This window comes from Hemicordylus capensis, chromosome 4 (genome assembly GCF_027244095.1).
Source record: "Hemicordylus capensis ecotype Gifberg chromosome 4, rHemCap1.1.pri, whole genome shotgun sequence".
Classification (NCBI taxonomy): domain Eukaryota; kingdom Metazoa; phylum Chordata; class Lepidosauria; order Squamata; family Cordylidae; genus Hemicordylus; species Hemicordylus capensis.
In genome coordinates, this window is record NC_069660.1 from 209713236 (window position 1) to 209734578 (window position 21343).

General features: G+C 43.8%; 2 protein-coding genes across 5 annotated transcripts in view; both read left to right on the forward strand.

The window, feature by feature from the left end:
* The first annotated feature begins 465 nt into the window (after positions 1–465).
* Positions 466–4602, forward strand: LOC128324413 (magnetosome-associated protein MamJ-like). Its single transcript, XM_053248951.1, has 5 exons — positions 466–486; positions 1212–1240; positions 2450–3013; positions 3098–3328; positions 4296–4602. Exons 3-5 carry the CDS (start codon positions 2497–2499, stop codon positions 4481–4483), a joined length of 936 nt encoding a protein of 311 aa, XP_053104926.1. The 5' UTR covers positions 466–486; positions 1212–1240; positions 2450–2496; the 3' UTR covers positions 4484–4602.
* Positions 4603–6383: 1781 nt separating this feature from the next.
* LOC128352848 (enoyl-CoA hydratase EchA19-like) overlaps positions 6384–21343 on the forward strand; it is a 62720-nt gene continuing 47760 nt past the window's right edge. The window contains exons 1-3 of one of the 4 annotated variants that reach the window (XM_053313338.1): positions 6422–6514; positions 13007–16908; positions 17441–17529. In XM_053313338.1, coding sequence (XP_053169313.1) covers positions 17496–17529 — 34 coding nt within the window. In that variant the 5' untranslated portion in view covers positions 6422–6514; positions 13007–16908; positions 17441–17495. Of the gene's footprint in view, positions 6515–11945; positions 16909–17440; positions 17530–21343 lie in introns of those variants that run through there. The other 3 variants (XM_053313339.1, XM_053313337.1, XM_053313342.1) reach the window with 3 other exon arrangements.

Genomic DNA, 21343 nt, shown 5'->3' on the forward strand with positions numbered 1-21343 from the left:
AGCTTATCATCTCAGCTGTCAGGATGGGTGGCTGCTGGTCATGGGTGAACTGTAGGTAAGTCTCCGGCATGATGGGGAAGCAAAATCTAATGGCTGCCTGGACTTGGTTTTTAAAGATGTCCTTCCATTGTTTTACATGCGATTGTGCTCCCAATGTGAACTTCAGTGGTCACAAGTTCACCACCAGTATTCACACCACACAGCTTCTCCTTGAAATGCAGGTGGCCCTCGAAGGTGACTTGCTGGGGTGATTTACACTGTATTTCTTAAGCTTACAGGTCCTAGACCTGTGAAACTGTAGCACCCAGGAGCTACTGGCTGGCCCCTGTGGGCCCACTTGGGGTTTTTTTGGGGGGGGGAATCCTGCCCACCAGTCGAAGCTGACTTCAAAAGCTGCTCCCCCCAACCCCCATGTTATTTCCAAGAACATGCCTAACCTTTTCTTCTTTCATGTTCCCATAGGTCTCACCCAGAGGCAGAACCAAAGTGAGTTGCTTTCCCCCCTCTTGACTCCTCTTAATGCTTTTGGCTCTGGTGTGGCCATCTGAAGGGATGGGGGTGGAGGGGGTTGTTCAGACATAGCCCAAACCCAGGTAAAAGTGTGCCATTGAGTCGGTGTCAACTCCTGGTGACCACAGAGTCCTGTGGTTGCCTTTGGTAGAATACAGGAGGAGTTTACCATTGCCGTCTCCCACGCAGTATGAGATTATGCCTTTCAGCATCTTCCTATATTGCTGCTGCCCGATATAGGTGTTTCCCATAGTCTGGGGAACATACAGGCGGGGATTCGAGTTGTCACAAATTTAAACCCTCTTATTCAAAATTTTAAAACCAAAACAGTATGTATGTTCTTTTAGCTGAAGTGTCCCCCTTTTTTGGGGGGGGTCTTTCTAAAAAGTTGAAAATCTTCTCTGGAGAGGGGTGGAAAAGCTGGCCTCATATCTATAAACTACGAGAGTGGATCTGACCCCCGCCCTGTCAACCAGTCAATCCCCAAGTGAAAACAATCTGAGCAAAATGTAGTGAGTGACTTTCAATAGCAATTACTTTCACTGCTCCCAGGTATTGAATCATCCAAAATTAGCAGGGCCTTCTAGAAGGATTATGGGTGAGGGCATGCTTGGGATGGCACAGCACCCCCTCGGATTACTGGGCGGACCCCTCAATTTCCTGTGAATCGCTACTAAGTATGTTTCTCCTTATCTCTGCAGGGATGAAGATGAAGAGGGGGCACAGACTGGTAAGTGGATGACGAGAGTGCATGCTTCTTCTCAGGGCTCCTCAACCCCCCAGGGAGTGTCTCCTTGGAGACCTGTTTCACTTTGACAATGGAGAGAGATAGGCAGACGTCCATCTGATGGATGAATGGCAGGAGGGCAGGTTCATCCACCTCTATCCTTTGCTGCTGGCACTTGTTGCAGCCAGAAGTGTTGGAGGAGACCAGGGGGCCTGGGCAAGTCACATCTGGATACCCTCCCTTCTAGGAGGAGATGAGGAAAGGGCTGTGGCAGCAGGCAGGCAGGTTTGGTAATTCTCCCTTGGAGGTGGTGCACTTCTTGAAAAGCCCTGCAAGAACCTTTTGCCCACACCCAGCCCCAAGACATCCTCTGGGCCTTGTTCCCCTGCCTTGGAGAAGAGGAAGCTAAAGAATGCTGGTGTCTTGTTTCCAAAGCATCTCTTTTTTTGACAATTACATGGGTCAAGATGGAAATGGAGGATCACCTGCAAACAAGGGCAACATTTCCTGGCCAATGAGCTCTGAGATCAGTCCAAAGAGACTCTTTCTTTCTCTGACCCCAGTTTTCTGCCCCTTGGAGCTGGGCCTGCATTCCTCAGATCATAGCTATGCTTCCTGCTTATGGCATCCAGGCATATTTTCAAGCCCCACCCCTACCCCCGCACATAGGTCAAAAGGCTGTAACTGGGGGTTGTTGCTTCAGCCAGAGAGCAAATGCATTGTTTAGTCCATGTGAACCATCAGCTCCCACTCTGCTCAAAGGAGAAGCCTCTTTCCTCACAGGTATGGGAGGGCCCATAGTCCAGTAGTGGAACAAGTGCTTTGCATGCACAAGGTCTTGGGCTGAGTCTTCTTCATCTTCTGTTAAAGGATTTTAGCTAGCTAGGAAAAGGCTTCTGCCCAAGAGCGGCTGTCAGCCAGAATAGGGCAAAGTGAGCCAGGGGTATGACTTGGTAGAAGGCAGCTGCATTGGTATGTTCAGCAGATAGAGCCTGGCCATTGCACTCCCTTCTGAAGCGTAGTTGGTGAGGGCTGTCTTGCCAGTGCTATGCAATGTATTCTTCTTCATCCCTTGCTTGTTTGCTTGGGTGGACCACCTCACCCACAATCCCAGGCTGCACTGGTTAACCTAGGCAGAAAGGGGAGGCAATTTCTATCAGGGCTATGGGCCATCCTCATTTCCAGATTCCTGCTTTATTTCCTCTCTTTCAGGTCATCCCAGAAATCCGACCCATGTTGCTCCATGTCCTGGGGGACCCATGTTGCACCATGTTCTGGGGGACCCTCTGGGGGAAGAGCCCAATGAGGCAACCTTGGTGCCAGGACCCCTTCCAGGACTTCATGTCCCCACTGACATTCTGGGGAAAGAGCTCAATGAGGAAACCTCAATGCTAGGATCCCTTCCCGAACCTCGCGTCCCCACAGATATTCTGGAGGAAGAGCTAAATGAGGAAACGTTGGTGCCAGGATCCCTTCCAGAACCTCACGTCCTCACTGATATTCTGGAGCAAGAGATCAATGAGGAAATGTCGGTGCCAAGATCCCTTCCAGAACCTTGCATCACCAATGACATTCTCGGGGAAGAGCCTAATGAAGCAACCTTGGTGCCAGGACTCCTTCCAGGACCTCGCATTTCCACTGATATTCTGGAGGAAATGCTAAATGAGGAAACCTCAATGCCAGGATCTTTTCCAGGACCTCGCATCCACACTGATATTCTGGAGGGAGAACTCAATGAGGCAACTTCAGTGCCAGGATCCCTTCCAGCTTCTCATGGTGAGCAGTGAGGGCAAGTGATGGTGGGTGAGGTAGTATGCCAGCCTTTGCGTCTGACCACCTGTTGTTTCTTCTCTCTTGCAGATGTTCCTGAGGGCCCTGCTGCAGGTCTGCACTCCCCTGGGTCCGGTTCATTATTATCTTCTGCCTCGCTGGAAGTTGGCTCCATCCCACCCTCCACCTCCACCTCTTCTTTCCTCCTGCATCCCTCTTCCCCTCCTCCTCCTTCCCCAACTCCTCTAGAGCTGGAACTCAGAAATGTAAAAGAAATCCTGGAGAGTTTGATGGATTTGCAGTTCCATCAGCTGAATGACCGTAAGTCTCACAGAGGCAGCACCCCTTTTCCATCCTCATTGTTGTTTTCCAATCTAAAACACTTATAGTCTAAAAACAGAGAGATGGGCAAGCAACAGAGGAAGGAGAGGGAAGTTGAGGTGGGACAAGCAGGGAACGATATGTATGTATTTAAACTGTACCTCCTTAGGACCAGGGAGACCCGGGTTTGAATTCTCATCCAGCTATGAACCTCGCTGGGTGACTTTGGGCCAGTCACTTGTCCCGCAGTCTAACTTAACTTTTAGGGTTGTTAGGAGGGAAAAAATAACCATGTATACCTCCCTGAGCTGCTTGAGGAAGAGCAGAATGTGAATATTAAATTCATGAATGCTAATAATATGAATGCTAATATCAGCCCTTTTGAGTTCAAGCTGGGCTGAAACAAGAAACCAAGGAGGATGACATACAATTGTGCTTATCATAAGCCTCCTTATAGCATCGTCAATGTACATGGGCAAAAGTTCCCGGCCACCAGGAGCATACAGTCTAAAGTTTGGCTTTGGAGATAGAAGTGAGGAAGAGGAGGAAAGCATAAGGGGCATTCAGTTCAAGCTGATGGAGCTGCCTCTGCTGAGGCATTAAGCCAAAAGCTGCACAGAGGAGAGGGGTTGCATTGGAAGGATAGGAGAGAGATGTGGGCCCACATGAGTGGCGGTTCCAGACCCAAGGGTCAGCGAGGGAGAAGAAAAAGAGTAGTTTTAGAGAGCAGGAGACCTCCAGGTGGCTGAAGACAGAAGCTGAAGGAGCAAAAACCAACCTGACGGGGTGCAAGTTGGGGGAGGGGGGAGGATCAGTGCAGAGGGACAGGGTGGGGCATAGCCATGGAGGGTTTTCAAGGTAGAGATGGGAAGTCTGTGCTGGGCATGGAAAGGGACTAGAAGTCAGTGCAGGGACTGGTATTGTGGAGGACAGGCCCCTTGACCCTGTTCGTTTTCTTTCCTTCAAGGCCAAAGACACCTCCGCATCTGCCAGGGATGTTTGCAAAACCTCAAGGCACTGAGGGGAGATCTCCGAAGACTGCAGAGCAGACTGGAAAGTGTGGAAGCCACTATTGGGATCCTGGTTCCTCCAAGGGAGCTGGATGTTGAGGAGGAAAAAGAGGAAGACAAAAACCAGACAGTGCTTCATCCATAGGTAGCAATAAAATGTTGCCTATTTATTTTAAAAATATTAAACATTTGTTTTAATAGGATAGGATGTAGAGATAAAACAGCAATAGAACATGCATATTTACTGCTTAAAAATAAAAAGTTGATTTAAAAGAAAATAAAGTTGTCTTACTTTGAATATTCTTTGGGCAGAGTTGGGTAAAAGTGTCTTTGGGTCAAACCCAGCCACAGAAAAGGCTCTATGACCAATCCACCTGGGGCCAAGAGATGTTCTGAGAGGTTCAAGAGGTAGCTCAAGATAGACTGCTCCTTGCCAGGGGGCTTATACAGAGCTTGTCTACCCCAATATGTATGGCTAGGAGGTCTGATTTTGGCCCTGAAGAGGGATCTGCCTCTTGTGGAAGAGGATGGAGTGGTGATGCAGAAGGGGAAGCTTGATTTAGGGCAGGGCTGCACAACACCAGCCCTCCAGCTGCTGTTTGACTACAGTTCCCATCAACCCTGACTATTGGCTAGTGCAACTGGGGACTATGGGAGCTGTAACCCAACAACAGCTGGAAGGCCCAAGTGGTGCAGCCCTGGGTTAGGTGAACCACTCAGGGCTGCTGGGTGGCAGGAATAATGGAAACAAGGCCAAGTGTTCCAAATGGGAAGGAGGCCAAATGTTATTCTCCAGCCCCCTTATTTTCCACCAAGAGCCAAAGCAGCAGCTGGAGGCTTGGATCCAGGCAAAGAGTCAAGCTGAGTGACTGATTTGGCCCTGGGGGAGCAGCTAGGAGGTGCCCCCCCGTTTCCTTTGCAGGAAGAAAAGCCATGGGGGTGGCTCTCTGTAGAGCATGACACTCCCAGTAGAGAACAAAAAAGGCAACATTGATATCGGCCTCCTCCCAGGGCCTTCTGGCCCTGCTGATCTTCCAAGGAAAGAACCAAAAGAAGCAACCTCCATATCAGATTCCCTTCGAGGATGTTCCATCCCTGCTGATCTTCCAAGGAAAGAACCCAAAAGAAGCAACCTCTGTATTAGGTCCTCTCCCAGGGCCTTCCACCTCTGCTGAGACTCAGAGAAAAGGACCTAAAGAGGCAAACTCTGCATTGGGTCCCTATCCAGGACATCCCATCCCTGCTATGAGCAATCTCCCAAGTATGGGCAATCCACACTTGGGGGAAAGAACTCAAAGAGACAGGAGAGGACCTCTATATCATGGAAGCTCTGCACCAGACCTCCACCCAGGGCAATCCATCCCTGCTGATACTTCAGGGAAAGACAATGAAGAGGCACTCTACATAGCAGGCCCCCTCCCAAATGCAGGATCAGCAATGAGAATATACTTTTAGCCTCCAGGCCATTTTTCTGCAAGAGGAGAGAGAAGGAAAGCCTGAATTGGAACACTTGTCACTGCTGATGATTGATTTGATATGACTATGAAATAAGACAGCAATGCAGGAAATGCTACATTTGAGCCTATCTTAGCTACACAGCTCAGTGACCAAATGCCTGTCCTTGACCATCTTTAAGAGCTCTTAAAGATGGTCAAGGACAAAGACATGTTTGCTCTTGATGCTCATCATGCATGCACTGGGAAGAGTCATTAGAATCAACAGAAGGTGCCTTGTGAATGGGATACATTGGGCTTAGTACCTAGAAAAACACGTGAGCATAAGAGTGCTGTGTCCATGAATGCAGTAATCATGGGCGGAACTGGGGTGGGGCAGCCAGGGCAGGTGCCCTAGGTGCCACTGAGGGGAGGGCGCCATGCCAGTTCCTGCCACCCCCACCCCATTGCCCACCTGCCCAGCCCCAGGGCCCCTCAGCCACTTGCCATCCTGCTTGCCTTCTGCGAGGCCTAGGATCCTCCACGGGCTGGGCCTACAAACTGCAGAGCAGCTCTCCTCTCAGCTGATCGGTGGGTGGGCGGGGCTTCCAGAGAGGCCTCCGAGTAGGCCTCCCTGAAGCCTGAATTCGGCAGGCCCCAAGGAAGCCAGGAAGAAGAAGGCAGGCAGAGTTCTCTGCAGCAGCAGCCCCTCTGCCCAGAACATCCAGCACAGCTTTTGCTAGGTACTGTGAATTCCTTTCTGTGGTTTACTCCCCGCCCCATATATAGGGATCTGCTTGCCATAGGGCTTTGATATGGGTGGTGGTGGGGGGAGACTGAGAAGTCTGAATATTTAATTTAAAACAGAGTGGAAACTTTGCTGGCTTTAAAAACAAAAGCTATCTAAAAAGCCCTATAAGTGGCTTGTTTCATGGAAGAAAATTACAAAAACTTCTGGAACAATATTATATTTATTAATTCATTCATTCACTCATAAATGCACTTATGTTCAAGTTGTTTTGCAACCCAGAAGGTCTGAGTGAGAACTGTGAAGCATGTGTGTGCTTTTGTTTTATTTTATTTTTCTTATGTGTGAACTGTTCCCCAATAACTTGCAGGAACTTCAGGGTAAATCTGGCCAACATGTGAATGCAGCACCTCCATTCCAGAGGAGATGTGTGTTAAAGGGCTTTAAAAGCCCCGTGTGAAAAACCTCCTGGAATCAAACTTTACTGAATTTGTTCAGAATTCTGAGAAAACAAACATAGGCTCACCAAGCATGGTTGAAAGTCTCCTTTGCTAATCTGCAGCAAGGGGGCTATTTTAATAATTAGTGTTTCTAGTGTGTTCTAGGCATTAAAAGTAGCACAAACATATAGTACTCAATGTATATCACTATATATTGTGAAGTGTGTGTGTGTGTATTCAGTGAAATGTATTTCCAGGCAGCATACTTTTTTTGAAATATCAGACTTAAATCCTTGGGGGCCTGGGGTGTGTGGACGCCCTGGACTTTGAGGAGCTGGGGGCCCATTTTAAAATCTCATCTTGGCCCATTCCAACCTTGCTATGCCCCTGGCGGTACTATACATGGGTTTCTGCACAACACCTGCACAGAAGAAACTCCCATGTAGAAAATGTGTCTCTTTTAAATTGACCCTGAATTTTCCATCCATGACTGGGATATCTGAGAGTTACAGTCAATAATAAAAGAACAGCATGCTGCTTGTGACAGGAAGGGGCAAATTACAATGATTTCTTAATCTGGCAGGGGCTGGTTTTGGCCCTGGCAGAACTTGGCTGTCTGCTCCTGTTGCAAATGCCTCTGTCTAGTGTGGCAAACTAATGCATCCTCCTCCCTCCTGGTGTCAAAGTAAGCACTAGAATGGTGAATGCACATATACCCCATCATGAGCCAACAATCATTACAAGACAAAGGCTGGCAGGAATCATTCACTGGTTTATAGACTCCCCCCGCCACCTTCTTCTTCCCCTATTTTGCTAGTGGCTATTTGGGCAGGTGATCCTCTAGGACAAAGTCATGTTTTTAAAAAAGCATGAGATGAGACAGAGAAAATGACACTTGGAATCCTCACATGACTCCTGACTGCTGTTCTAAGCCTTTTACAGAGATGGCTCATGTTTTCAGGTTTTGATCAACAACCATGCCTAGATGGTACAGTGTTCCTTTTAACAGGGATTTCCAGATATTGTTGACTACAAGTCCCATCATTCCTGTTTGGACAGGGGCGCAATTTCACTGCTTGCCCTAGGCGATATTTTCCCTAGATACGCCTCTGTCCCCACATCACCCTGTCAAGAAAGGAATAGAAAAGAACGGTTAATTACAGTGATTGGCAAGCATGGCAGTCCCTCAAAAGTGTCATCCCTTGGGCCAGCATTGCCAGCCATGCCTTTTCTTCCCATTTCACCCTGTAAATGAGTAAAGAGAGGTCACCAGTCTGTACCTTAGCACAAGTAAGGAGGTAAATGAGCAAGCAAAAAAGAGCATAAGCAAACAAGTTAATAAGTAAATGTCTGAACAAGTGAGTGACTGAAAATGCTACTGTCACTAAATCAGGCTCACTATATTTCCAAATCTTCACTATAATGCACTTCAGGAACAGTGAGCAACATCCAGACTAATTAGCCATGACTAAGTCTGATTAAAACTAATTGGAGTTCAGTGGAGTCCAATAAATGGAATAACTTGTCTCATTTATTTCAGTGATGCTTAGTCATAACTACTATAGTTATGGCTACTATATTTGTGATTGCCTTTTGAAAAGCAAATCTTTGTGTAAATGAATGAGTAAATATGTGATGAAACAAATGAGCATGTAACTGAGTGAATATTGGACTTTTACTACAACGAATCCACTGTAGTTCCATTGCAAAGTCAGTATAGTATAATGCACCTTTGGAAGAGTGTATATATAATTCTCATTTGAAAAGCAAAAAAATATTGGACTATCACCCACTGTGATGTGTTTAATGAATTTTTCTCAAACAAAATCTCTCGGATTCTGGCCGACCTAGATGGAGACTCTGCAATTAATTTGATGTCTGAACTGGAGGTGTCCAACAACTCCTCTTATGCAATTCAACTAGATCAATTTCAGTTTGTGACTCCTGAGGATGTGCACAAGCTGCTTGGATCGGTGAGGCCTACCACTTGCTCTCTTGACGCTTGTTCAACATGGCTTATTCTATCTAGCAGGGAGGCTGTTGTAGGCAGCCTAGTAGAAATCATAAACGCTTCTTTGAGGGAGGGCAGGATGCCTCCTTGTCTAAAGGAGGCAATTATCAGACCTCTTCTAAAGAAGCCTGCATTAGATCCCTCAGAGTTGAGCAATTATAGGCCTGTCTCCAACTGCCTGCGGCTGGACAAAGTAATAGAGAGGGTGGTAGCCTCTCAGCTCCAGGTCTTGGAGGAAACTGATTATCTAGACCCATTTCAAACTGGTTTTTGGGCGGGCCATGGGGTGGAGACTGCCTTGGTCGGCCTGATGGATGATCTCCAATTGGGAATTGTCAGAGGGAGTGTGACTCTGTTGGTCCTTTTGGACCTCTCGGCGGCTTTCGATACTATTGACCATAGTATCCTTCTGGAACGTCTGAGGGTGCTGGGGGTGGGAGGCACTGTTTTTCAGTGGTTCTGCTCCTACCTCTCAGACAGATTCCAGATGTTGTTGATTGGAGACTGTTGCTCTTCGAGATCTGAGCTTAAGTATGGTGTCCCTCAAGGATCCGTATTTTATCCAATGCTTTTTAACATCTACATGAAACCCCTGGGAGAGATCATCAGGGGATTTGGAGCTGGGTGTTATCAGTACATTGATGACACCTAGTTCTACTTCTTCGTGTCAACTTCTTCAGGAGATGGAATATCCTCCCTAAATGCCTGCCTGGAAGCAGTAATGGGTTGGATGAGGGAGAATAAACTGAAGCTGAATCCAGATAAGACAGAAGTACTTATTGTGCGTGGTCAGAACTCCAGAGACGATTTTGATCTACCTGTTCTGGATGGGGTCACACTTCCCCAGATTGCCTCTTTAACAGTGCCAGAGCTGAAGAGGAGCTCACAGCAATGGGGAAGGGAGCAACAGGAAGTGAACAGCAAATTCCTGTTGCTCCCTTCCCCATCTTCCCTGCAGGTAACAAGAGCAGAGAAAAGAGAAGCTGGGAAAGGAGACAAGGAACCTAGGAAGATTCCATATATTGGTAACCTCCAGACTTGACTTCTGTAATGTGCTCTATGTGGGGCTGCCTTTGTATGTAGTCCGGAAACTTCAGTTGGTTCAGAATGCGGCAGCCAGGTTGGTCTCTGGGTCATCTCGGATAGACCCCATTACTCCTTTGCTGATGGAATTACACTGACTGCCGATAGGTTTCTGGGCAAAATACAAAGTGCTAGTTATAACTTATAAAGCCCTAAACGGCTTAGGTCCTGGGTATTTAAGAGAGCATCTTCTTTGCTACGAACCCCACCGCCCATTGAGGTCGTCTGAGGTCATCCATCTCCAGCTACTGCCAACCCGTTTGGTGGTCACACAGAGATGGGTCTTCTTCGTTGCTGCCCCGAGATTGTGGAATGCGCTCCCTGCTGAGTTACGATCCTCCCCATCTCTGGCTATTTTAGAAAAACATTTGAAAACCCCTTTTTTAACCCAAGCTTTCTTTTTTTCTTAATAAAAAATACTGTTAGTTTAATTTTATGGTTTTTAAATTATTGTTATTGTTTTAACTTTATGTGTGTTATATGTTGAACTGTTTTAACTTTAATATGTGTTTTAATTGTTTTTGGCCACCCAGAGATGTAAGTTGGGCGGGGTATAAATTAGATAGATAGATAGATAGATAGATAGATAGATAGATAGATCTATCTATCTATCTATCTATCTATCTATCTATCACCAGGCTAACCTTGTGTCCCCTAGATGACAAACAAGAAGCCAGTAGTGTTTTACTTTACTAATTATTGTACAGTTTTTAGAGTTCTACTTTACTATTTTAATCATATTTAGCTTCTAGAGTTTTATTTTATTTAGCATGAGTTTTATTATATTGTATCTGTACTTTATCCTGTGCTAGTCTTTGACCGTAATAAAGATGATTGATTGATTGACAGACAAAAGAAGAGCTTCAAGAACTCTAATCTTTATGGTTACTGACTGCCATCCAATGCGGAAGCATGTCAGCACCACTAAGTATGTTGTGCCAAGAACAGGTTTGTCTGTGATATGGAGTACAACTCTTCCTCCTACTTCTATAGTGCTTTTCAACAAATGTCCTCAAAGTGGTTTACATAGGGAAAAATAATAAGAAAAGATGCTACTCTGTCCCCAAAGAGCTCACAATCTAAAAATAAACATACGGTAGATATCAGCGACTGGAAGGATGCTGTGATGAAACTGGAAAGGGACAATTGCTCTCATATAAGAAATCTGCCACTTTAAAAGGTGCCGCTTTGGTCTGTTAGCAGGAACACTCGGTTTAGGAGTAAGCAGTAAGGTCATCCACATGATCCAGGATGGCAGGGCAGGGAGGGCTGGGGTGGATGGAAGGGTGTTCTTACCTTCCGCCCAGATGATCTCTTCCGTTCTTTGGGCCACATGGCTTGTGTGCCCACACAAGCCGTGCTGCCCAGAGCCACATGGCCATCTGGAAGCCAGGGGTCTCCAGGAATCCCTCAATGTACCGCGTGAGGAGTGCAGTGCATTGGGAGATTTCTCTGCTGCTGGATGTTCTAGGCATCCTGTTCTGTGTCTGCCTGGGCTGCACACGACTGGGTACCACGACCCAGACACATGACTGGGTACCGAGATACATTTGCACCCTTCTACCACAGTAATAGCCTAGGGAAAAACCTTGGGCTACCAGAGCTCCAAATGAGCAGCCCTACCTGGGTAGGGCTGTGCAATACCAGGTGGGGCTGCTTGAATGAACAGCCTCCCTGTCTAACTAGGAGGCTCAATCTTTTTGCTCATACAGAACAGATCAGAGGTAGAGCACCCTCTGTTCAGTGCCCAAGGACATGTCATCACGATACAATAGTGTAGTGCTCTACACTGTTCTTTTATCACCCTAGCCCTTGAGTTAGTTGGTTTTCATAGGTTAATGTTTTAGTATCTTTAAATGTTCTTAATGTGTTTTAATTGTTGTAAACCGCCCTGAGACTATGTAGTATAGGGCGCGATATAAATTAAATAAAATACTATACACATTGTAGACAGCTATCATGTTATAGTAGTCACGAACCCAAAAGAGAATATACAAGAGTAAGACATAGTAATACGGCTCTTGGGCCTAGTTTAGATTTCGGAAGCCCTCCAGCTGGCCTATTGAGAAGGCAGACTCTTCTAGACCTCAAGCCCCTGGCTTGCCTTCAGATTGGCACTGTTGCCAAAGTCTCAGAGCCATTCCATGGAGGTAAAATGAGAAGGTTGGAAAAAACGAAGGTAACTGTGGAGTTGATGGTTGGTAGCTGCAATGCATGTGCCCCTATCTGACCGTGTCTTCTGTAAAGCTAAAGTGTAAGTGTTTGTGGTTGCTAAGCAACTACCCAAGTGATTCTCCCACTTTCGCAACCTTCTCCCTCCCATGGTAGGCCTCATGAGCAGATCATGTTGTGGTTGCAACTACTGATCCAGAATATGAAGAATAAAAGAGTCATGTGAGGAATAAAAGGGATTGCAACAGCTGTACATTCACTTTTTTGTGTGCAAGCATGTGCACATGGTTCAGTGGCAGGAATAATCACACAAGAACATAAGAACAGCCCTTCTGGATCAGGCCCAAGGCCAATCTAGTCCAGCATCCTGTTTCGCACAGTGGCCCACTAGATGCCACCGGAAGCCACAGGCAGGAGTTGAGGGCATGTCCTCTCTCCTGTTGTTACTCCCCTGCAACTGGTACTCAGAGGCATCCTGCCTTTGAGGCAGGATGCAGAAAAAAGGGTTGCTGCCAATCACTGATATACACAGAAACTAACTGAATTTCCTTGCATTAAAAAAAATTCCATTGGTTACTTAAAAGCTTAAACACTTATGTTGACTCGCAACTGAAAGCCTCCCTGCTCTACTATGAGTTGGGGTTATGGTGCCATAAGTTATGGCACTTAACATCACTTACATTGTGGTATATTTACAAGCACTCTGGTAGGTCACTGTTTTACTTGTGTCACAACTGATCATTAGTATGTGATTTTACCTTTTGACCTTTTCTTCCCTTAGGGCCTTGATTTCCTGGCATGCCAGACTCCCTCATGAAACCTTGGAGTCCCTGAATAAAAGGAGAAATGTCAGGCAATCCCACTTTTTCTTTTCTTCTCAGTTTAATTTCATTGCAGTGGAATAATTTTGTATTAAACCTAGCTAAGAAGAAAGCAAATCAGGCTAGCTCAAAGTATGGACTTTAATCAAAATCTAAATTAGCCTTTCCATCCATCCTGTGTTATTCCATTACAGGTCAGATATGGGGACATGAATACAGACCTGATGCCATTTAAAAAAAAATCTGAGTGCAGTATGGTATGTTCTAGATGGCTGCACATTAAGGCCACATCCACACGTAGTGTGGAACCAGAATGAAGGGCGCAGAGGTTTCCTCACTATTATGTCCGAATGTGTGCAATTCCGGTTCTGTTCATTCAGTGACCCAAGGTTTCGCTCCGCAGACTCCAGTTTGAACCCTTGGTTTGTAGTGAGTTTCACTGCTCATAACCGGGGTTCCTGGCCAAGAGCATTACGTGTGAATACAGCACTGGAGGCTGCAGTCACTCCAAGTGGAGTTGAGGGAGGAAGCTCCTCCCTCTCTTGGATTGGCTGTGTGTGGGCTGTCCTTCAAATAAGAAGGAAGCCTGCACAGCCAATTACTCTTCCTCTCTGCAGTTTATCAACTATTCTGAATGATAAAAGAAAATATCATTCAAGTTTCCTCTAATTTCCTCAAGTTTCCTAACTGCCCTGAGCCATTTTTGGAAGGGTGGTATATAAATCAAATAAGTAAGTAAGTAAGTAAATAACTCACAGCCCTTCAGTAATATCCTCCTTTATAGATAGTTCAGAACAAATGAGTAAATTTAATATTTGTGGAAATAGTCTTCTGTGAACCTGGAAAATTAAGTTCTCCTTTAAATTAAAGGATAGCTCTAGTAAAGGTGACGGGCGGAAGCATTCATGTCACCAGTTGCTGCTATGCTGCAGTTATAGTCTGATTAAGCTCTTGGTTCACCATTGCCATCTCCTGTGCAGTATGAGTAAAAGTAAAGTGTGCCGTCGGGTCGGTTTCGACTCCAGGCAACCACAGAGCCCTGTGGATGTCTTTGGTAGAATACAGGAGGGGTTTACCATTGCCTCCTCCCACGCAGTATGAGAAGATGCCTTTCAGCATCTTCCTATATTGCTGCTGTCCGATATAGGTTTTTCCCCAGACTATGGGGAACATGTCAGCGGGGATTCGAACCGGCCACCTCTGGCTTGATAATCAAGTCATTTCCCCACTGTGCCATTAGTACCTCCCTTTTAAAAAGTCTAATATAGAGTTTATTGTCTTTAGCTGGTTCCTTTCTAGGCATCAAAATGTCCGTTCTGTTTCTTTATGCCTAAACTCCAAATGATTTTCAAGGAAATCAACTAAAAGAAAAGGTTTTTCTATGTTTGACTAAATAAAATAATAATCATATGATTTCAAACATAGTTGCAAACTATGCTATCCTCACTTCCTTCTGCAGCCTTCTGTGCATCCTGCACAGAAAGCAAATGTATACCTGAGGGTCCTGCAGCTTGCAGCAACATATTTTGGGGAGGGACAGAAGGAAGGGGGGAATCCATGAAAATTGCCTATTCATTATTCAGCACACACAATGTTAGTATGAAATCAGCCACAGACTGAGAGTAACTTTATTTTAAAAATTAATAAACAAATACATAAAAAAATAACTGTGCAGAATTTCAGATGAGGGACTTTCCCTGCCTTTTTTCCAGCCCTAGAGATGCCAGGGATTGAAACAGAAACTTTCTACATGCAAAGCCGGTGCTCTACTGCTTTACAAGATATTCTGTCTGCATACCTGTGCAGTCTGTCTTGTAAAGTAGCTTTCAGAATTGCATACATTAAATAATCCTCCTTAATGAAGAAAAATGACTGTAATAAAAGGGGAAAATACACGTTGCTAAAACAGGATTTAAGTTACTCTCAGGTTGATAAATTTAATATCATTATGAGCATAATTTCACTAGCGAGTGCTTAATTTATAACCATAATGTTGCTCAGGTCTCCTTTCCCCTAGTTTTTAAAGAAACAGTAGAATCAGACAAAGCCACACAGATAGCAACTTCCATAAGCTAAACTCACCAGGAGCTCCGGAGCCAGCATCTGAGCCAGGCTCACCAGCATCTTCTTGGAATGCAAAATGGTCATTAATTCTGGCTGAGGATTTTACAGAATGTCTGTAAGTATTATAATGCTGAGAAAAGTAAGCATTCTTGCACTCCGTTGAAATAAATGATATTTAAGCTTCCTTACCTCTGTGAATTACACCCCCAAATCAGTTGGGACTAAGTCCCACTGAAAGCGTAATTGTGACTAACTTGTTCCATTGGTTTCAGAGGGCACAACCAGATTTTGCTGGATCACTGATTCTCTAAACTGCTTCGATAAAAAGAGAGAACTCAATCACTTAACAATTTCTCCTTTTACTCCAGGTTCACCCTGAGGTCCGAGAAGGCCCTGTTCACCCTGTGATAGGGAAAGAAAGACAAAATTATCCTTTCCTTCAGTTCAAATTATTTTCTTTGTGATGCTGTTGACAGGGTCATGATTCATTTTCTGTGTGTCGAGCATACATTTAGCAGTAGCATATAGTGAAAGCATCATTCCATTAAAACTACAAATAAGTTTTAAAATACTGACATCTTCCTCAAGAGAATTGTTGTTTACTTATGGTCGATTTTTAAGTAAAATTTGTTCATATGAATGGACTCACCAAATTATAACAAAAACAGGCTTGACAGACAGGGTTTGACCTTAATGGCTCAGGTTCATTAGTCATGATATTATTTCAGCCAGATGTTACTGTCAGAAGAAGAGTCAGGGAATATCTGGCCAATGTACTTGAAGACAAGCAACACTACAATAGTGATTTCTGACGCTTGCATTCTTCATGTCTCCAAGCTACAATTGTAGCTGTTTGATTATCTGGGTAAGGTTGTACCACATCTAAGAGAACATCTTCTTCGTTATGGGCTCCACTGCCCATTGAGATCATCCAAAGGGGTCTGTCTGCACAGTTCACAGATTTATGTATGTCACTTCCCCCATCAATTGATAATTCACTTGGTAGCTTCTAAATATATATAGTACATGTTAATATTTATATTTGATTTACATATTTTCCATCTAGAATTGCTTGATTGCATTTCTTACTTAAAATATTAGTTCAGTGAAATGTGGATTTATTATTTATTTATTTATTCATTCAATTTCTATACCGCCCTTCCAAAAATGGCTCAGAGCAGTTTACACAGAGAAATAATAAATAAATAAGATGGATCCCTGTCCCCAAAAGGCTCACATTCTAAAAAGAAACATCAGATAGACACCATCAACAGTCACTGGAGGTACTGTGCTGGGGGTCGATAGGGCCAGTTACTCTCCCCCTGCTAAATAAAGAGAATCACCACGTTAAAAGCTGCCTCTCTGCCAAGTTAGCAAGGGACATGACACAATAAATAAATGTGCCCGAAGTATGATTGTTTGAGCCTGGTCATTTGTGCCTCAAATGAAAATTCTCCTTTTGAAAGCCCATTGAAATGAAAGCAAGTGGAAGGGAATAATAAAAAAACATTACTTTGCTCAATGGAACTTGTGGAAGAAATTTCCTAGTGGATTGTGTCCAAATTTGAGAATATATTATCCTCGTTAGATTTCCGGTGCCATAATGAACAGTAATATGGAATGTATTAGTAGCCTTTACAACATCAAAGACATTTTCTTTTGAATTGCCTATTTGCTGCTTTGGGGACCAATGCCTGGAGTTTGCAGGATGTACCTGAGTAATACACATAGAGCTCTTGTCTAGCAATATGAACATGCTCCAGAACAAAACTGAAGAAGAAAAGTACCAATCTCACAGGTGAGAAAACAAACATACAGCTTGTTAGAAAAAACACAAACGTTTTTGCAAAGTACATGGCAAGGACTATAGCTGTGGGTAAGTAATCTGTTCCATTATTTATTATACTTGTACTCTACCTTTCCTATATAGAACAACATACACAGGTTATCCTGAATTGTCTCCCACAACTAGCCTGTGAAGCAGATTAGTTGAGAGACTTGACTTTTATGGTATGGGAGCATGCTTGAGCAAGGACTTGAACCCAGTTCTCCCTATTCTAACACGTCAGTCATCACACCACCTTGGCTTTTATTTGCCTATAAGCAGGACGTTTATGACCTGATCTTGTGCAGAGTTAGGAATGCCTAAGTCTATATTTTTCAGTGGCATTGGGGCTCCTAACTTGGCATAGGATCAAGCTGCAGGAGCAGGGAAAGAAGTAAAATAAAGTCCTATGTGTTTAAAGAGTGTGTTTCAAATTGAGTGCCCTGTTCCCTACATGTTCTTTAAAGACATATTCAGCATCAGGTGTGTGTGTATTTGTTTTTAGGAGGAGGAGGAAGATCCAAGTTTTGAGTATCAGTATATGACTGGCAGAAGGATCCATGTTTACTATTCCTAATGTAATATTTACAAGAGGTATGGGGACATTTTTTATTTATTTGTTTGTTTGTTTTTAAAAATATTTCTATACTGCCCCAAACTTGCGTCTCTGAGCAGTTTACAATTAAAATTATTTGAAACATCAAATCAATTAACAATTAAAATAATTTAAAACATTTAAAACATTTAAAACCCAACATTACAATATTAAAATTATAAATCTAATTAAAAGCCTGGGTGAATAAATGTGTCTTTCATGCCTTTTAAAAAGTTGCTAGAGATGTGGAGGCTCTTATTTCAGTAGGGAGCGCATTCTAAAGTCCAGGGCAGCAATGGAGATGGTCCGTTCCCGAGGAGCTGCCAGACGAGTTGGCGGCAACCACAGACGAACCTCTCCAGATGATCTTAACAAGCGGTGGGGCTCATGGCAAAGAAGAAATCAATAATCTCTATATATATTTCTCTAAGGTGTACCTGTCGCTAATCCCATGTGTGGCAGCTCTCACGAGAGTTTGTGAGTGAGCTGCCGGCAGGGGGAGAGGAAAGAGCCGGCGCTGACAAACAGGCTTGTGGGCGAGGTGGGAAAGATGGGGTGGGGGGAGAGAAAATGGCAGTGGCAGCAGGCGAGCGGGGGGGGGATGGCAGTGGCGGAGGAAGACAACGGTGGCGGGAGGGGGGAGAACTAGAGGTGCAGATGCTCTGCACCCGGCCCAGCTAGTATATAATAATAATTTGTTTGAGCGAGTTTACTGTTAATCAGATCCTCTTGATGGCTAACCTAAATCCTTTATCCAGTCCCTCTTTTCTTACACTGAGTCCATGAACAGGTTGTGCACCAAGCAAATAGTTATACTAGAAGACCTCCAACAGGTTCTTTCCAACTTTAAAATCGTATTACTCCAGGTTTCAGCTGCTTCTACCAGGCATTTATCTATCTGAAGACTCTTATCCCTTAGCCCAATAGCACTAACTCAGCTTTCACCTTCCAAATTCCTTCTTTTTGTGCCCCATCTTCAGAAACTACCACTGGCAGAATCCAAAATAGAATAAAATTGTATTCCTGATACTGTATTTCTAAAGTAGAAGATATAATCCACTGTGATGTTCTCTTTTGCAAAGCCTCATTAAAGTGAATGGCAGCAGCATGGTCTTGCTCTTATGCATATTCCATGCACTTCACTCAGGGTTGTGAAGAAAAATAACCCAATGGATTAGTCCTTGAGTTACCACAGGTGTGACTTAAATTGAGAACATGAAATGATAAATCAAAAGAAAAACATCACTATACCTCTAAACCCAGATCTGCCATATCTTCACAGATGCTGCCTCCAGTCAGTATTCTTCATTTATGTACCAGAAGTTTTCAGTAATTAAATCTTTTCTAGTTTTACTTCTTTCCTTTCATAACTATGATTCAGTGTATTCTCCTTTTTCCGCCCTTCATTTGGTCCATCTTCTGGTTTAGTGAACCAGAATGTCACTGCCATCAATGTTTCTTTTTGTCAAGTGTTACATTCTGCTTTCAGGAATCCAGAGGCAATGCAATTTTCCAGCAATGCCACAGTGGTGAGAAATATTTGATTCCCAGTACAAACATCTTCAGCACAGCACCTCACTGCAATTCCTCACCATCTATCTACCTTCCAGTATATTGTTAACTACTGGATAATTCCACAAGTGTGCAGATCTTCTTCATATCTCCTAATTTGCCCTTTGGAATATTAGTTTTGATCACACCAGCAGTCTTTAATCTGAATGCAATTACTGTTGCTTGGATCCATGTACTTTCTTCTTATTCCATTTACAGACACAGTTCATGTTGGAAAACCAGATATATCTAGTAAAACTGCAGGAGGGGTGAAGGTTTTCTAAATTCAAAATCCAGTTTATTGTAATACAAACTGGGAAACAGGATTCTTGAATTACTGTCATACCCAACATTTTTAAAGAACAACCCTCTATAACGGGACTGAGAAGTACATAATATGCCAGATGTAATATAATGAAAAGCATATGTTCTCACATAAAAAGTATATGTAAAGAAATAACTAAACAAAATATCAAATTAGCAGTAAGCAAAGATCAGATCATTCAGAAAGGTTATTCCAGGCCAACCAACTCTGCCCAAGGCTCATCCCTGAAACATGTGACCTAATAGACAAGAGTGGTTCTGGGGACTAACAGATCAGAGGAGTTACAGGTTCGAACCTTTGCACATCTTTTAGTGACTACTTCTGTGTAAAATCACATTTCAATTAAATATGCTTGGAAGCAGAGTTGGCAACCTTTTTTCTTCTGATAGAGGTGCTGTGTTTTTTCTTCTGATAGAACTGCTACAAAACCAGCGGAAATTCAACGTTAGATTCTCCTGGCACAGAGATGCAGTAAAGTTGAAATCTGCACCTATTAAAAAAATAATAATAATTTATCAAAACAAAAACAAAACAGTTTTGCATTACCCAATAACATTTTCTTATATATCCCATTATAACAATAATTGTGAAATACAATCATAAGTATAACCATAAATAACAATAAATATAATATTGATATTCCTTTAAAGGTCTGATCTTCAGGACTAACATTCCAAAAATTATTGTGGGATTTCTGCTGGTCACCCATCTCCTAAAATTACAGAAGGGCAGATGGGGGACATAATTAACCCTAGGTGTGAATTTGTTAATTTGGGGGAGTAGGGACTATTATAATAAAATTTTAAAAGGCTGAGATGGCAAAGGGCTAGTTCAAACAAGAGCGGGTGTGTGTACCAATAGCAAATACTTGGAGCGTATGTTTAGGGACCATTTGGATGAACAGCCACCACAAGTGATCAAAGGACACACACCAGGAGGGCATCAGGATGTCTGCAGAGGACATCCTGATGGGCATGCTCTTGCCATGCACCCTCGTTCTTCACATGTGCTGGGGCTTGTTTGAACTGGTCCAGAGAGAAACAAGTAGAACGAAAGGTTACAAAGGGGTGTTACCTATACTAGTTGGAGTGGCCACCATCATCTTGAACTAACATGGTAGATTTAAAACAACACCCTTTCAGTGTCCTGTAGGACCTTCTATCGTGTGCTGTAAACTAGGCTTGTATCTGACTGTCAATGCAGGAGTTATGAGGGGTGTTGCCTTGCTTATATTTTGAGTGGGTCCACCATCTTGAACCAATATGGTAGATTTGGCAGAACAACAACAGCCACCCATTGGGGTTTCCTAGGACTCCATCCTGTATGCTGTGAATTCAGAATTGAATTGTCTCTGACTTCAAACACAAATGTTATTTATATAGACATGCTCATGCACAAATACAGAGACATTGATTAAGTGCCGTCAAGTCGGTTTCAATTCTTAGCGACCACATGGATAGATTCTCTCCAGGATGATCTGTCTTCAACTTGGCCTTTAAGGTCTCTCAGTGGTGTATTCATTGCTGTTGTAATCGAGTCCATGCACCTTGCTGCTGGTCGTTCTTTTCTTCTTTTTCCTTCAACTTTCCCCAGCATTAGCGACTTCTCAGGGGAGCTGGATCTTCGCATAATGTGTCCGAAGTATGATAGTTTGAGCCTGGTCATTTGTGCCTTGAGTGAAAATTCTGGATTGATTTGTTCTGTGATCCATTTGTTTGCTTTCTTGGCTGTCTACAGTATCCTCAAAAATCTTCTCCAGCACCAAAGTTCAAAAACATCAATACTTTTTCTGTCTTGCTTCTTCAAAGTCCAGCTTTTGCATCCATGGAGTGTCACAGGAAAAACCATTGTCCAGGTGATTCTAATCTTTGTAGGTGTAGACATGTCACGGCATTTAAATATCCTTTCCAAGGCCTTCATCACAACCCAAGTGCTAG

Excerpts from the sequence above, each read along its gene's own strand:
- LOC128324413 (XM_053248951.1), top strand. The coding sequence starts at position 2,497 with ATGTTGCACCATGTTCTGGGGGACCCTCTGGGGGAAGAGCCCAATGAG. Across the intron at positions 3,014-3,097 it reads ATCCCTTCCAGCTTCTCATG|ATGTTCCTGAGGGCCCTGCT; the intron begins GTGAGCAGTGAG and ends TCTCTCTTGCAG. Across the intron at positions 3,329-4,295 it reads GTTCCATCAGCTGAATGACC|GCCAAAGACACCTCCGCATC; the intron begins GTAAGTCTCACA and ends CTTTCCTTCAAG.